At 38.5% G+C, this 16,462-nt stretch overlaps 2 protein-coding genes across 6 annotated transcripts in view; one reads left to right on the top strand and one right to left on the bottom strand.

Moving 5' to 3' along the window:
* Window positions 1–8,965, top strand: part of ATAD5 (ATPase family AAA domain containing 5) — a 50,248-nt gene extending 41,283 nt beyond the window's left edge. For 3 of the 4 annotated variants that reach the window (XM_049114801.1, XM_049114803.1, XM_025476483.3), the window contains 5 exons: window positions 573–753; window positions 3,040–3,218; window positions 4,084–4,940; window positions 5,551–5,709; window positions 5,813–8,965. In XM_049114801.1, coding sequence (XP_048970758.1) covers window positions 573–753; window positions 3,040–3,218; window positions 4,084–4,940; window positions 5,551–5,709; window positions 5,813–5,891 — 1,455 coding nt within the window. In that variant the 3' untranslated portion in view covers window positions 5,892–8,965. The remainder of the gene's footprint in view (window positions 1–572; window positions 754–3,039; window positions 3,219–4,083; window positions 4,941–5,550; window positions 5,710–5,812) is intronic. The other variant, XM_049114802.1, reaches the window with a different exon arrangement.
* On the bottom strand, window positions 8,796–15,975 carry TEFM (transcription elongation factor, mitochondrial). Of its 2 annotated transcripts, XM_025476486.3 has the most exons (4): window positions 15,832–15,975; window positions 14,264–14,727; window positions 10,763–10,912; window positions 8,796–9,434 (listed from the first exon to the last, which is right to left on the bottom strand). In XM_025476486.3, exons 1-4 carry the CDS (start codon window positions 15,860–15,862, stop codon window positions 8,997–8,999), a joined length of 1,083 nt encoding a protein of 360 aa, XP_025332271.1. In that variant the 5' UTR covers window positions 15,863–15,975; the 3' UTR covers window positions 8,796–8,996. The 2 variants fall into 2 exon arrangements, with proteins under 2 accessions (XP_025332271.1, XP_025332272.1); XM_025476487.3 differs by lacking the exon at window positions 10,763–10,912.
* Between the last annotated feature and the right edge of the window lie 487 nt (window positions 15,976–16,462).

The following is a 16,462-nucleotide window of genomic DNA, read 5'->3' as shown; positions in this document are numbered from 1 at the left end:
TCTGCCTGTGTCTCTCCCTCTCTGTCTCTGTGTCTCTCAAGAATAAATACATAAAATCTTAAAAAAGAAAAAAATCACATGAGGTTTGGGTTTTGGTTTGGGGGGGTTGGTTTTTTGTTTTTTCATTTTTTCCTAATGTTTCTTATTTACATATATTTATGCATTTGTGCATGCATGATACAATTTTCTAATTCTGGTTTTTAAAATTTATATAAGTATTTTTCAGTATTATTATAGTATTCATATTTATAGTTTTAATTGCTGTAAAATATTCCATCAAGTTGTATCATTTCTCAAACTTTAATAAAATTGCCTCCAGCATTTATGGAAAATCTATAAAATTTCCTTCCTGTTTTAGACCAAATACAGTTCCTAAAATAAGTATACATAAAACATTTTTAATTTGGACATATATTCCTTTATATTTTTCTAGATTAGTTTCATTCTCAAGAGCTAAAATAATGTGAATTTTAGTTAAATTTGTCTACTTTTAGATGTCTATTACTGATGTATTTCTGTTTAACTCTGCAATTCACCAATTTTCTTTTTCTTTCTGTTTCTCTTTTTCTCAGCGTAATGTGGCCAGCTACCTACAAATGATCTGCTTGGCTGAGAACTTTAGAACTGATGTGAAAGACTTTGTAACATTGTTAACTGCAAATACTTGTGATATCAGAAAAAGTATCCTTTACTTACAATTCTGGATTAGAAGTGGAGGTGGATTTTTAGAAGAAAGGCCATTATCCTTTTGTCGTAAGTTGATCTAAGAAAAATTTCTACAGTGAGGCCCTATGTTAAAGTACATGCTATACCAAATTATCTGAGATTTTTAAAAATTTTGAGCATTCATGTATCACGTTAATCTTGAAAATAAACATGTATGTCAACTTTGTTTATAAAAATTGTATAAACATTAAAAATGGGTTAAATAGAGTTAAACTACATGGAACAAATTTTTATACATTTATAAGCATAGTTTCTTTCCCTTTTTTCCAAAGATTGATTGATAGATTTGATTGAATGATTGATTTTAGAAAGAGAGAGAGAACACGGGGTAGGTAAAGGGAGAGTCTCAAGCCAACTCTGTGCTGAGTGTGGAATCCAACCCAGGGCTCAATCTCAAGACCCTGAGATCATGAACTGAACTAAGTCAATAGTCAGACACTTAACCAACTGAGCCACTCAGGCGCCCCATAATCATAGTTTTTTATAAGCAAGTAGGATGATATTATTTAGCAACTAGCTTCCTTTTTTTACTCCTTAGAAAACATATTGGTGAATTTTCCATATATATAAGTTATTTTTATATGACTGTGAGTTCTCGGTTTCTTCCCTAGTCTATAATTCTATTTTTCATAAGAACTTTATAATTTCAGAAATGTTTTATTTCTTATCAATCTTCAGTCATTGTTACCTAATTGAAGTCACAGACATTTATTGAGGACTTTCTCCATGCCAGGTCCTGTGTTTACATGAATAAGACATGGTTCCTTCCCTGAAGAAGTTCATAGTTTGTGGTTTTCATGCTCCATAGTCTGTTCTGTAGTTACAGATCCTGCTCTGTGAAGTACACAAATATTTAAATAAAACCAAGGTGAAGTTCTGTAATATTAATCCCCTGTCAAGTTTTTTTTTTCTTTGATCAGTTCAAAATTTTAATGTATTAAAAAATTTTTTTAATGTATTATTCTTTTTCATAATAGCAATTGTATATATTTAATTCAGTGTGAGCCTGTATCTTTAACTATTTCTTAGAAGTAAATATGATAAATAAGACAAGGAAAATATGCTCTTATAAAAAAACAAACTAGTAACTATTGCCATGCTATTGGATATAAAGTGTTATGTCAGGAATTTTAAAAGATGAAATCTTAGTATAGCATTATTTTTTTTCTTGAAGATTTTATATGCATTTTATTTGTCTTTCTTAAACACAGATACATACTCATTGGAAATTCAAACAGTGCAGAAATATATAAAGTAAAAAGTAGGGATCCCTGGGTGGCGCAGCGGTTTGGCGCCTGCCTTTGGCCCAGGGCGCGATCCTGGAGACCCGTGATCGAATCCCATGTCGGGCTCCTGGTGCACGGAGCCTGCTTCTCCCTCTGCCTGTGTCTCTGCCTCTCTCTCTCTGTGTGACTATCATAAATAAATAAAAATTAAAAAAAAAAAAGTAAAAGATCTTCCCTACTTCTTAGTCACCATTAAAGCTTTATCTATGCATGTACAAATATTGCTGCCTACTTATTTAGCAAAGTTAACCAATACTATATATACGGTTAAACAATTTGCTGTTTTTTACTTGATAATTAGTTAGTACGTACAATTCTAGCCCTCTCTTTCACAGTTGCATCCTATTCCATAGTAGGGAATGGATATAACATAATTTAATTAACCATTATTTATTAAAGGAAATCGAAGTTATCTTCAGTTTGTTATTAAAATATGCAGTGAATATCTATACACCTCCTTGAGCTTATCTGTCAGTACTTCCGTTGGAGAGAACTCTAGAAGTATAGTTGCTGGCCCAAAGGCTAGAATACATTTTACATTCCAATAGGTATTGTCAGGTTGCCCTCCCAAATATAATTGTCCTGATTTATGTTCCCATGAATAGTTTATGATGGCTTTTTAATGTATACTTCTGAGAGAACTAGGTTACCAGTTGCTTTACTTTTGCCAGTTTAAAAGGTGAGAAGCAAATATCTTATTTTAATTTGCATTTCCATGATCAGTAGTGAAATTGCACATCTTTTTATGAGTTCATTAATTATTTGTATTTTTTCTGTGACTTGTCTGTTCATAGTCCTTGCACTTTTTTCTTTTGGATTGTTTTTAAGGCCACCACCACCACCCCTATTAACCTCCGTATGCTAGAAATGTTTGTATTATATTCTTTATGAATTAAATACATATGTGAAGAACAAAATGGGACTGTAAGTCCAAAAGGTGCCAAAAGATCTTAGATTTTAAATAATTGTTTGCTACAATTTATTAAAAATATAGATAGCTTAAGATTTTCTTTTATTAATTTTGTAGGAAATAGCAGAAACGCTCAACTTGTTTGCTCTGAGGATGGCCCTGATTCCAAAAATAAACCTAAAAGTACTAAGAGGAGTCCTACAGACCTTCCCAAATGTGACACCGGCTGTGTTGAGACCTTGTTTGGCCTTAAGAACATTTTTTCCTCATCTGAAGATTTATTTTCATTTCTAAAGGTATTTTCAATATCTAATGTGGGATATCAAATTTATATTCCTTTTCATCTTCATAACACTCATTCCCATCTTTTGAATCTTAAGGTTAATTTAAATTTACATATAATTTTTATAGGCTTTAGATTTCTGATTTTAACATACTATACCACTTTGGTAAGTGTTGCATAGACAGATCTCTAAATACATATTATAGGATTTTTTTTCTAAGATTTTATTTATTCATGAGAGACACAGGCAGAGGGAGGAGAAGCAGGCTTCCATGCAGGAGCCCAGTGTGGGACTCAATCCAAGAATTCCAGAGGCAAAGGCAGACGCTCAACTGCTGAGCCACACAGGCATCCCAATATTATAGGATTTATACTAGAATTTAGAAAGATTTCAGATTAAAAAGACAGTTTCAGAAAGGTAGTTCTTAAATAAATGAGCTTCTGTTGAATTGGGGTATAAACTATTAGAAAATTTAATTCTGGGGCAGCCCAGGTGGCTCAGCGGTTTAGCACCAACTTCAGCCCAGGGTGTGATTCTGGAGTCCCAGGATCGAGTCCCACATCGGGCTCCTTGCAGGGAGCCTGCTTCTCACTCTGCCTATGTCTCTCCCTCGCTCTCTGTCTCTGTGTTTCTCATGAATGAATAAATAAATATTAAAAAAAAAAAAGAAAATTTAATTCTTCAAATTTTAATAGTCTAAATTTAGTTTTTAGACTCAGAACTATTTTGATGAATTAAGGGAGCATACGTCAATAAAATTATGAGAGGGTAGCAACTCATTACTTTTAAGATAGAATAAGGATGCCACTATATTCATATAGGTAGGAAAACATTCAGACTATGTTCTAACACTTCTTCACTCAAAATTGTTTTTCAGCACAAAATCAGAACAAAGGAAGAATGTCATCAGTTCATCCAGCTTCTTACAGAATTCCGAATGCAGAATGTAGATTTCTTACATAGTAATCTTGAGTTCATTCTACCACTACCTGTTAATATCATTCCAGAAACAGAAAACTTCTATGGTTCATCAGTAAGTGTGGACAGCAGTACAGCAACAAAACATATGAAATGTCTTGCTAGGAAACATTCTGAAGGAGAGAAGCCATTGAAAAAGCCACAAAAAAAGAAACAAAAGAAAAAGATGGAAATTCTAGATGATAGCGACTTGTTTGACACCGAATTGGATTTCTCTAATGAATTTCTTAGCCGTTCTCCTGCATCTTCCTCAAATTCAGAAGACAGCAAAGCCAGAGACAAAGAAAGCAATCCAGATGTAAAGAAACTGAACAAATGTTTAGAGTCTAACACGGAATCTATTCCTTGTCCTAAAACACCAGCAGAAAAAAAATGTTCTGCCCTTGTTTCTCACTGTTTAAATTCTCTCACTGAGTTCATGGATAACATGTCCTTCTTAGATGCTCTTTTAGTTGATGTAAGAGAACAAAAGGAATTTGGTAAAAATGACTTTAGTTGGACAAATGTTAAAAGCGGACTTTGTGATGAATTTAGTCTCGAGACTAGTGATGGATGGACTTCTCAGAGCTCTGGAGAATTAAAGGCAGCTATAGAAGCACTCAGCTTTACTAAATGTTCATCTACTATTTCGAAAGCACTGGAAACCTCCTTGAATTCTTGCAAGAAATCAGGAAGAGATCCAACTAAAGAGCTTACTCTCTCCATTTCACAAAAGCGCAACAATGTATACTTTAGTCAGTCAGCAGCTAATTTAGAGTAAGTCATCCTTTAACTTGTTTTTTCAATAACAGATGATAAAGAGGAAATTATTCATTTCTTTTTACTAATTTTGAAATGCTGGGCTTTATTGATCCCAGGTTAAACACTTAATATTGGGGCGCCTGGGTGGCTCAGCGGTTGAGTGTATGCCTTTGGCTCAGGGCGTGATCCCAGGATTCCGGGATCAAGTCCCACATTAGGCTCCTATGGAGCCTGCTTCATCCTCTGCCTGTGTCTCTGCCTCTCTCTGTGTCTTGTGAATAAATAAATAAAATCTAAAAGAAACAAACACTTAATAATGTAGCTTCTAATAAGACAGGGAGACCAGCCTGATGGTTAGGAAGAAAAACGAGATATTAGAAGACTCTTGAATAACAGGGAATGGGGTTTGGATATGCTTGGGGCAGATGGTGGGTAGCCATTAAAGATTCTTTTGGTATGGGAGTGACTGTGTTGAAAATGATATAGGAAAAAAAAAATACGGGAAGTTAACCTGGAATCTGGTTAATCTAGTCTTAAGAAAGACTAGAAACTGGTTATATTTGGGATTGCTGCATTTTTCTTGGGCATTAAAAATAAAAAGTAATGCATTACTTTTAATTTACAGCAGTGCCTGGAAGAGGATAGCAGTCATTAAAAGTGTATTTTCTAGCAGATCTCTTCTAAACCTGGGTAACAGACAAGCTAGTATAACTGAGTACTTGCCAACTCTTCGGAACATTTGTAGGACTGAGAAGCTAAAAGAACAAGGAAAAAATAAAAGAAGGTAAAGGCGCTATATAAATAACATTATATATAGCTATTTGAAGATTAATAAATATTCTCATCTGATTCTTAAAAATTGCATTTTTCCTTGTAATTTTTGACAGGTTCCTGCACTATCTTGAAGGGATTCATCTTAACATTTCGAAAGAGACTGTGAACACTCTGGCAGCTGGCTTCCCTTAACATCTACATTACCAATGCCTTGTACAGATTATTATGTGTTCCTCAAGATACATTTTTATATTGATCTTCATGGAAGAATTTATTTCTCTTAATGTACATTTAAAAAAGGACTATTTGTATATTATTAGTGTGCAAATATTTAAAGTGAAAAAATTTGAGTCACAAATTGTATTTATGATTGTGGTGATTTTTTTTTTTTTTTCTGAAACTTTTTGTATTGGTTTAGTGTTGTTGTATTTTTGTGTGAGTGAGCTGTTCTGGAAGGTAGAATTCACTAAATATTTCTAAAGGTGTTGCACTGTTAATCTGTAATTTTTCTTTCCTGTTTATTTTAACCCACCTCTCTCCAGCCTGTCAGTACTCTGTCAAGTTGTATATATGAATCATCTAGGAGATAATCTAGTTTACACAATACAAAATTATGTAATACATAAAAACTTCCTAGGGAAGAAATTATGCATCATTTTTCAAAAAGTACCATCTTCCCAATAAGTTTATTTTTAGTGTATTCCTCCAGCATATTTTACCATTGAATCATTGAATATTGACAAAGTGAAAACAAGATTATGAATTGTCATTTTCATAAATCCTTTTTAGCAACCATACATGTGATATCTTGTATATTTTGCCAACTCACATCATTTGCTTGTACATTTTTTGTATTTTTATATCAGTATTTTATTTCATAAAGATATTAATGGTGTTAATATATCTATTTTGGACAAACTGCTTATTCATTAAAATTGTAACAAAGGATTTTACTATATGAACTTTCTACATCATAGCCATTTCCACTTCAGGTTGGTTTTGGAGAAAGTGTGTTTTTTTAATTACAAGATCTTTAAATCCCACATTTTACTTCAAATCATTTTTGCTATTGCATAATCAGGTATATCTGAAAATAGTTTCCTATTTTAAGTGTTTATATTTATTAGCCTAGAATTCAGTTACATTATCTGGTGAATTATATATTTACCTCAAAGGTAAGGATCCTAATTTTGTACAGATGGAAAATACTGATGTGTATACCTGTTTACAAATGTGTATGAAAGATATGTTTTACCTCTTATTTGTTCAGTCTACTTTTTCATTGATAGTATGTTGATTTAATTAAAGGTTACAGGTTTTGCTCTTGTACAAAAGAAGAGATCTGAAGTTTTGTGGGTTTTTAAGTATATGAATTTTTTTTCTGTTGCATACTAGCATTCACTATTTGTAGAGGACTTACCTGTTAATTTGGTCTTACTAGAAAATTCTGGTAATTCTCAGTAACTGAGAAACAAAGTAAAAATCAAGAAATAATGGGAATATTTTTAATAGGGACACATAAGATTTTCTTTTAGGTTGGGGGGGATTATGAATTTTTTTTTTAAGATGTATATATTTATTTTAGAGGGAGAGAGAGCACAAGTAGGAGGAACAGGGAGAGGGAGAAAGAATTTCAAACAGACTCCACCCTTGTGGGATGCATGGGTGGCTCAGTTGGTTGGGTGTCTTATCTTTGGCTCAGGTCACGATCCCAGGGTTCTGGAATCGAGCCCCACATCAGGCTCCCTGGTCAGTAGGGAGCCTGCTCCTCCTTCTCCTTCTGCTGCTCCCCCTGCTTGTGCTCATGTGCTCTGTCAAATAAATGTATAAAAACTTAAAAAAAAAAAAAAAAAAAAAAAGGCTCTACCCTGAGCAGAGTGTAGAGCCCAACATGGGGCTTGATCTCAGCATCCTGAGATCACAACCTGAGCTAAAACCAAGAATCCAACAGTTAACCAACTATACTACCCAGGCACCTTGAAAATTATGAATACTTAAAGGTGGTAAATTCCTTTAAGACTTAGATCCACTTTTGAGTTAAAGTAACTAAATTGATAGCTTTTTCAGTACTTAGCATCTTATCCTGTAAATGTCTAAAATGAACACATTTTCACAAAGCTATTTCCAGAAATATGTGGGAGGTAGAATGCCACATATCTGGCATGAACAACTGGATGGTTGGTGAAGCTATTTACCAAAGTACAGAATAATGACAAAGGAGAGGATTTGAAGGAAAAAAGGATTATTTGAGACATATAACTTGGGATACCTACAGCAGATCCAAGGTGATATTTGTATACAACCATATGTAAATGTAGAGATTTACAAGTGAATGACAAGTCCAGACTGTATCCCAGATTCCCTAGCGAGTTGGGAGATGCTAGAAGAGAGGACTTCTACTTATTTTACATGATTATTTGAATGTTCTTCTAACAAGCATATTTCACTTTATAGATTAAAGGAAAAATGTGATGCTTTGACATTAGAGACTTGGGTTTAAGACTGGTAAGATATGAGGGCCTGAACTAATTCAAATGTAGTGGGAAATGTGAGTTAGGAAAAAAAATGCTACTCTTCTCAAAAGATGGTTTATCTAGGAGTGCCTGAATGGTGTAGTCAGTTAAGCCCCTGACTCTTGGTTTTGACTCAGATTGTGATTTCAGAGTCCTAGGGTCAAGCCCCAAGTCAGGATCCATGCCTAACATGGAGTCTGGTTGGGATTCTCTCCCCTAATCTTTAAAAAAAAAAAAAAAAAAAAAAAGTTGGTCTGTCCAAGTAAAATATTTTGAAGTGAAAAAAATGAACCTATTAGACAAAGCTTGTTTGTTCTGGGCCTGATAGAATTAATGAAAATCACCTTTTGGAAGTAGTACATCAAACCACATACTACTTACAGAATTAACAGAATTTCATAAATTGTGTTCCTGATTATATTTAGTGTTATTCCCATGATGAATTCCACCCAGAAAAGTCATTTTCCCTCCTTTAATGATGCGAATCCTTTAGTATAGGATGGAATTAGCTTTTCAGGGGGAATAACTTTCTTGTTTGGTCTGTTTAGGAGACCTCTTACTTTTAACACATAAACCCAAAAGGTTCAGAATCTCTTAAGGTATTTATTGACTTGGCTTATTCTGTGAACAATTCAACAGCTGGAAGTCTGACTTTAAACATCCAAATACAAACATGTTTTCTTCTCCATAAACATGGATGTTAAAAACAGTTGGCTTTATGGCTTTAGAGCTAATAAATATAAATTAATATAACATCAGAGTTCTTTATATTAACCTCAGCATTTTAAGGTTCGGTGTCAAAAACTGCTAATTCATAGAAGGCAACGGCTTGTAATAGGGAATCATATAACTCTTCTGCTCTCTTTTGCTCAGTAGATGAAAACATCTGTCTGTAGCGTACAATCTTCTCCTTAGGGAAGACGACCCGAGGGTCTTCCTTCAGAACAGACTCTGTGAGGAGCTGCTTCACCAGCTCTTTTCCACTAGTCCGTGTGTCCCCAATCATCAGTTCAAAGTGCTTCCCCACTCCATTTCGATTCATGCTCAGCACCCGATGCTGGCCATCCTGGGCAAACGTTTTGTTTAATAAGGCATACAGCATGGCTTCCATGATATGAAAATGTAACAGTAGGGGAAACCGAGATGTGTTCTGAATTGAAAGCCCTATTTTTTCCAGAACGTAGAAGTCAGCTGTAGGTATCTTTGAAATGACTGAAGAAATCTTTAAAAAAAAAAAAGAAAAAAATAAGTGAATAGAAATAATTAAGTTTTGTTGTTTGGGTTCCTTCTCCCATTTCTATTTTTAAAATACATAATGTACATTATACTATTACTGTTTTTGAAAACTGAAAAATAATTTTATGGAGAAGTCAGGACAGCCATGTTCTGCTCATGGTTCTATCTGGAATAAACTGAGCTAAGGCAAATCACTTAGTCCTCCCAAGTACTAGTTTCTTCATCTGTAAAATGGACTTCAAAATTTCTAAAATCTACTGACTTTAAGATTAGACAATTTAAAATGTTTATTAACCTTTTAAAAATATGTAGAGTAGAGCATAGGGTTAGAATAACTAGCCTCCATCAGAGGTGCCTGGGTAGCTCAGTGGGTTGAATGTTTGACTCGATCTCAGCTTGGGTCTTAACCTCAGGGTTGTGAGTTCAAGCCCTATGTTGGGTTCCACGCTGGGTGTGGACCCTACATAAGAAAAAAAATACCTAGCCTACAATCCTGTCAGATGCCCTGATTGATTATACCAGTTTTCATATATGTAATCAGGATGGTAATTACTGCCCATCTCACAAGGTTTTGAAGACTCCAATAAGACAATTAGTGAGCATTCTGAAAAATAAGCTTTGGGGCAGCTACGTGGCTCACTCAGCTAAGCGTCTAACTCTTGATTTCAGCTCAGGTCACGATCTCAGGGTCCTGGAATTGAGCCCCACATTTGCTCTAGGATTCTCTCCCTATCTCCCTACCCCCAACCTTGCTCTGTCTCTCTAAAGTAAATATATATATTTTTTTAAATGAAAAATAAGGGGTGCCTGGGTGGCTCAGTTGGTTGAGCATTTGCCTTCGGCTCAGGTCATGATCTCAGGGTCCTGGGATCAAGCTCCACATCGGGCTGGGCTCCCTACTCAGCAGGGGAGTCTGCTTCTCCCTCTCCCTCTGCCCTTCCTCCTGCACACACATTCTCTCTCTCAAATGAATAAACAAAATCTTTTAAAAAATTTAAAATAAGCTTTATAAATAGAGTGATGAAGTCCTGTAATATTTAGGATAATGTACTTTACCACCAATTTTCTCAGTATCTGCCTTTGATATATTAAGGTATTTCATGAACTAAATGAAGAAGATTCAAATTTTAAAAATCATAGGTGACAGAAAACATGACAGGAATGGGTAATTTAAAAAAAGAAAAAAAGAATGGGTAATAATAACCCAAAGGAAATCTATCTGTAGTATTACATTAGATTCCCTTTAGGACTAGAAGGTTAAACCACACAAGGAGATATCTAGCAGGCAGAAATCTAGAGGGGCAGCTGCTTTACCTTTTGTAAATAGACAGATGATAAGTATGTTCCTTTCATCAATTGGCAACAGTCATTCTGCTGCCAGTCCAGCACTGCCAATTTACGATCCAAGTGAGCCCAAGCAATTCTTCGAGTTCCAAAAACAATGGATACTATACTAGTAACTGCCTAAAACAAAAAGGCTGGTTTAATTAAAAGTATAAACATTTTAAGAGATACAAAATTTAAACTATAAACTAATAATGCTCAATTAGGTTTTTTTTGTTTTATTTTGTTTTAAGATTTTACTTATTTATTCATGAGAGACAGAGAGAGAGAGGCAGAGGGAGTAACAGGCTCCATGCAGGGAGCCCGACATGGGACTCGATCCTCGGTCTCCAGGATCACACCCTGGGCTGAAGGTGGCACTACACCGCTAAGCCACCGGGGCTGCCCAATGCTCAATTAGTTTATGTGATAGAAATATACTGGGGCACCTGGATGGATCAGTTGGTTCAGCATCTGACTCCTAATTTCATACTCAGGTCATGAGATCGAGCCCCTCATCAGGCTCCACATTCAGCAAGGAATATGCTGAAGACTTTTTCTCCCTCTGCCCCCCCCCACTCTCTTCCTAAAATAAATAAATCTTTAAAACAAAGAAAAATACTTCCAGTTTATGAACTGAATTGTTAAAGAAATGCAAGAATAACTATTATTAAAAGATAGCCAGTAGCTGTCGGTTTATAGACAACCTTTACCTAACCCAAAGCAGGCATTCAAATATTCAAATGTTCCTGGGGACTGTGCTAGATGCCAGGAAACCAGGAACATACGCATACATTATAAGAAATGCCACCACACAACAGTTAGGCTGTAGAGAGGAGACATGGTCCGGAAGACTTCCTGAAGACTAGGAGGATGAGTAAATAGTAAACAGAAGTTATTTCACCACATGTCCACACAGATAGGCTATGTGACACCTCACACACTCAGACCCAGACCCTGGAAATGTGCAGACGGGAAGGCAGATTTTTGCAAAAGTACCTTGCTTTATCCTGAGAGCTCCAGGAAGCCACCAAAGCATGCAACATTCAGGCACAGCATTTACATCAGAACCATCACAGACTGCTGTGTGGAAGATGGGCCATAGAAGGCTAGACTAGAGGTAGGGATCTGTAAGGTGCCTGTTATATGACAAAGCATTAAGAACAGAAGACAGTGGCCATGACAAGAAAGACCAGAGATGATGGGGGTAAATTGATATTTGGGATGGGGGAGCTTAAACCTACTTTTATTGCAGCGAATAAATGGCACCGTTAAGATGATAGGAAGCAGATCAACCTGGGAAGGTAGGGGAAGAGGAGTTGTTTTTTTTTTTTTTTTAAGAGGAGTTGGTTTTTAACGTACTGTATTCAGGTTGCCTGTAGGGCTTCTAAGGGGAAATGTGTAATAGATCATTGGAAGCATGGATTTAACTCCGCCAAGTCTGGGCTGGAGTACAACGGCATCACTTCACCCACACATAGTTCATTTAGTTATAGGGATAAATAAGTGTGTTCCACAGAAACAAAGGCAGAGAAGCGGGACCACTGTGTAATTCTATACCTATCTCCCTTTCACTGCTAAGGAATGAATATCCACTAAAGGCAGAATAGTCTGGATGCCCAGACATCTACAAAATATAGACCTTCTTTTGGTTCTTTAGCTCAATAATCCTCAAGCTTTAGTGTACATAAGAATTACTGAACCAGGGCACCTGGTGGCTCAGCGGTTGAGCGTCTGCCTTCGGCTCAGGGCATGATCCCAGATTCCCACATGGTTCGAGTCCCACATCAGACTCCTTGCATGGAGCCTGCTTCTCCTCTTCTCTCTGCCTCTCTTTCTGTGTCTCTCGTGAATAAATAAATAAAAAGTCTTAAAAAAAAAAAAAAAGGGTCCCACATCGGGCTCCCTGCATGGAGCCTGCTTCTCCCCCTGCCTGTGTCTCTGCCTCTGTGTCTCTCATGAATAAATAAATAAAACCTAAAAAAAAAAAAAAAAGTATTACTGAACCAGGTTGCACACAGCGCGTCACGGGCAACAGATTTTTTTTTCAAGGACTACTGCATGAGGGACGCCTGGGTGGCTCAGCAGTTAAGTGCCTGCTTTAGGGTCAGGGCGTGATCCTGGAGTCCCGGGATCGGATCCCTCATCGGGCTCCCTGCATAGAGCCTACTTCTCCCTCTGCCTATGTCTCTGCCTCTCTCTGTGCCTCTCTCTCTCTGCCTCTCTCTCTCTGTCTCTCTCATGAATAAATTAACATCTTTAAAAAAAAAAAAGACTACTGCATGACTTTCTCCATACAAAATGACTTTTTTGAGAAAAAAAAACTTTATTTGGAAGTCAATACAATTTTTTGTATTATATACAAAATGACTTTAGAACCTATCCAAGTAAGACTGCAATTCCATTATAATGAGTATAAATAGTATTTGTAGTCAAAACTCTGAAGGGAAATCCAAATCCTGAAAAATTTGGTTCAAATATGTTCTAGATCAACTGGAGGAGTTCTATCAGTGGCCCATGAGTGGACTTCATGAAACCTACAAGTCCTCTGAAAGTATATGCAATATTCTACGTAAATGTGTTTTTTGTTTTCTGAAAAGAGGGTCCCTAGCTTTTATCAGGTTTTCAGAAAGTATCCATAAACTAAGACTGGTCCAGAAAAAATGTGCTTACTCTCAGTATGGGATGAGAGAATGTTTTATCACGTATTGCTACACAGGACCTACGCTTCTCCTCCAAGATTTAATGTTTGACATGCCACATGATTCTAAGATTTGTTTTTTAAGAAACACTGAAAAGGATCTGCTTATAGAATGCTTTTTAAAAGGAGGAGGGAGGGACAGAAAATAAGTCAAGCTGAAAAGACCAGTATAATGTTCTGAAGTCATTCCCTGGCCATAACCCTCTTTGCATCTTAATTTCTCATTACTCTCGATATAACCCTCAGATGCAATCAGTTCCTCAATTCCTCTTAAATAAACCTCGCACAAACCTATTTCTCTACACATATTCTTTCTTCCTAGAATGCCGGCCTCCTCCAACAAGCCTCATTCTCTCTGAGATTCAGGTTTTGTTCTATCAGTCAACTTTGCCCACCAGGCACAGCCCGTGGTTTTCGGTTCTCCTCACTGCCCACTTACTCTCTCTACATCTCATTCTTCTGTACTGATCACATACCAAACTAAACTATAAGCTGTCCCACTGCCCAGAATAGTGCTTTACAAAGTAGGTTCTCAACCCATATGCCGTAGTGTAACAGACCTTAAGAAAACGATATACCAGAACGCCTGGGTGGCTCAGTGGTTGAGCATCTGCCTTCAGCTCAGGGCATAATCCTGGGGTTCCAGGATCCAGTCCTATATTGGGCTCCCCGTCAGAAGCCTGTTTCTCCCTCTGCTTATGTCTCTGCTTCTCTCTCCCTGTCTCTCATTAATGAATGAATGAATAAACAAATCCCTTAAAAAAAAAAAAAAGAAAAGAAAAATGATATACCTTAAGCCTCTCTCTTTCTATTTCTGGTTTGATGAGCTTTCTCAAGAGCCGGTTGTCCTGGAACTTTCTTTTTTTCCCTTCAGTCTCTGGACAAAGAATGGAGTTACAAACTTGAATAGCAGTTTTATACTGGAATAGGGGCACATTCATTAAACTCTCCAAATGCTGAAACGGCCCAAACTTCTCTCTGTGCTCGATAATATTGACGGATTTCCTTCCACGAAGCAATCTGAAAGCTTCGAGTTCTTTATTAGATGCTGTATTCAACACATGCAAGATGGAAGCCTGCTGCTCTGAAGAGAAGAGCTTGTCAAGTTCATTTCCAGAATCTTTTGTATCTTCATCACAAAAAGCAGCATTGGGAATGATCTTCTTAGGTGCCGTGCATTTCTTCCGACAGTAGGAATTAGGTATCACTTGGAACAAGGATGACCCTAACGGAACTGGAAAACATCGCCACCTTCCTAAAAGGGAAATTTAGCCAAATGTTAGGTTGGAATAACCTACTTCTTTTTGGTATTACTTGTGGCCTGACCAGAGCCTTTTCAAAGGGACAGAGACTCTCCTGTAATTTTATTTTTTTTTTCTCCTGTAATTTTAGAACTATATACTACACTCAGAAGAGAGTTCTTGATTTCCCTGGATAAGCTCTTAAGTTTTACTACCTAGAAATCTTATTTTATACCCATCAAGAAGCATATATTTTTTTAAAACAATGACTTGGAACACCTGGGTGGCTCAGTGGATGAGCATCTGCTCAGGGTGTGATCCTGGGGTCCAGGGATCGAGTCCCACACCGGCCGCCCCGCATGGAGCCTGCTTCTCCCTCTGCCTGTGTCTCTGCCTCTCTGTGTCTCTTGTGAATAAATAAAAATATTAAAAAACAAAAACAATGACCTCAACTACTTAACCTGTTTGACATTAACTTTAGAAGGATCTTTTTGTAATTAATATCTCTTAGTATTTATTTCCACATCCATTTTCACTAGTTCCTTTCTCATGCGTTGGGACCAAATAAAATTAAATTGTATACGTTTATGAGAAATGTCTCAGCTGAGTGGCAGATGCAAGGGGCGGTTCTTATTTTCACCCGCACACTTTTCAAGATTTCTACTCGGACTGCTACCGCCAGCAGAAAAACACACCATAAAAGAAACCATCCTGGGGCAGCCCGGGTGGCCCAGCGGTTTAGCGCCGCCTGCAGCCCAGGGCGTGACCCTGGAGACCCGGGATCGAGTCCCACGTGGGGCTCCCTGCATGGAGCCTGTTTTTCCCTCTGCCTGTGTCTCTGCCTCTCTCTGTCTCTCATGAATAAATAAATAAAATATTTAAGAAAGAAAGAAAAAAAGAAAGAATCCTGTAAAGTGGGGGTGGACACGGTCCCGCCCCCGGAGGTCGCCCCTGAGCCCCCGCCCCCCGTCCGCCCCCCGCTGGGGAAGGGGCCGCTCCAGAACCCCTCGCCGGGAAGCAGGGTCGGTCCGAGGCGCCGTCAGCTCAGCGAGGACACCCCGGGGCCTGCGGGAGGATCCACTCCAGGACGAGCGGCCAAGGACAGGCGGGAACCCTACCTCCGGCCACGAGGAGACTACAGACGCTCATCCCTCCGCATCAAGCACTGCGTTCCCACGCTCCAGTCTTCCTCCACCGACTTCCGGCGCATGTCTGTGCTTCGCCCGGAAGTGCCCGGGCTCGCGGCAGAAAGGTTCCGGCCCGAGCGGCGTTCCGAGGCGGGCGGGGCGGGAGGTGCGGAAGCCGCTTTCCCGCTGCGAGGCTCCGGGGGCTGGGGTGGGGGTGGGGGAGCCCAACCCCTGGGGGGTCCGCACCGTCCTTCCACAGCGTTCCAGAAACGTTCTCGGCCCGGCTGGCCGAATCTCTGGGAGGCAAACGCCTAGGCCCGTTTTAGTCCGTAGTTGGCAAGGTCCCTCCTCCAGGGAGCCTCCCTGGGTTTATTCCACGCGCGCGGCCCTGCCGTGGCAGCCCTGCCTGGGGAGCAGGGGGCGGAGTGTGGTGGGAGCGCGGGCCGCTGCACCAGTGACCCCCTCACTACGCGGAGAGGCAGGGGGTCAGGAAGGACGGCCGAGGAGCCCGCGCCTCTGCCCCCGAGCCTTGCAAGTCGGAGCCGCCGTCCGCTCAGAATGGATGGGGTCGGGGTCGGGGTCGGGGGTGGGGGTGAGGGGTGGGGGGAATGAGTTGTTGTCA

Source organism: Canis lupus, chromosome 9 (assembly GCF_003254725.2).
Source record: "Canis lupus dingo isolate Sandy chromosome 9, ASM325472v2, whole genome shotgun sequence".
Lineage (NCBI taxonomy): Eukaryota > Metazoa > Chordata > Mammalia > Carnivora > Canidae > Canis > Canis lupus.
This window is presented reverse-complemented; position numbering and strand designations above follow the sequence as displayed.

Coding starts and splice junctions, on each gene's coding strand:
- TEFM (XM_025476486.3), bottom strand. CDS start 15,862: ATGAGCGTCTGTAGTCTCCTCGTGGCCGGAG. Junction 14,728..15,831: donor TAGTCTCCTCGTGGCCGGAG/GTAGGGTTCCCG, acceptor TTTCCCTTTTAG/GAAGGTGGCGATGTTTTCCA. Junction 9,435..10,762: donor CATCTGTCTATTTACAAAAG/GTAAAGCAGCTG, acceptor TTTTTTTTAAAG/ATTTCTTCAGTCATTTCAAA.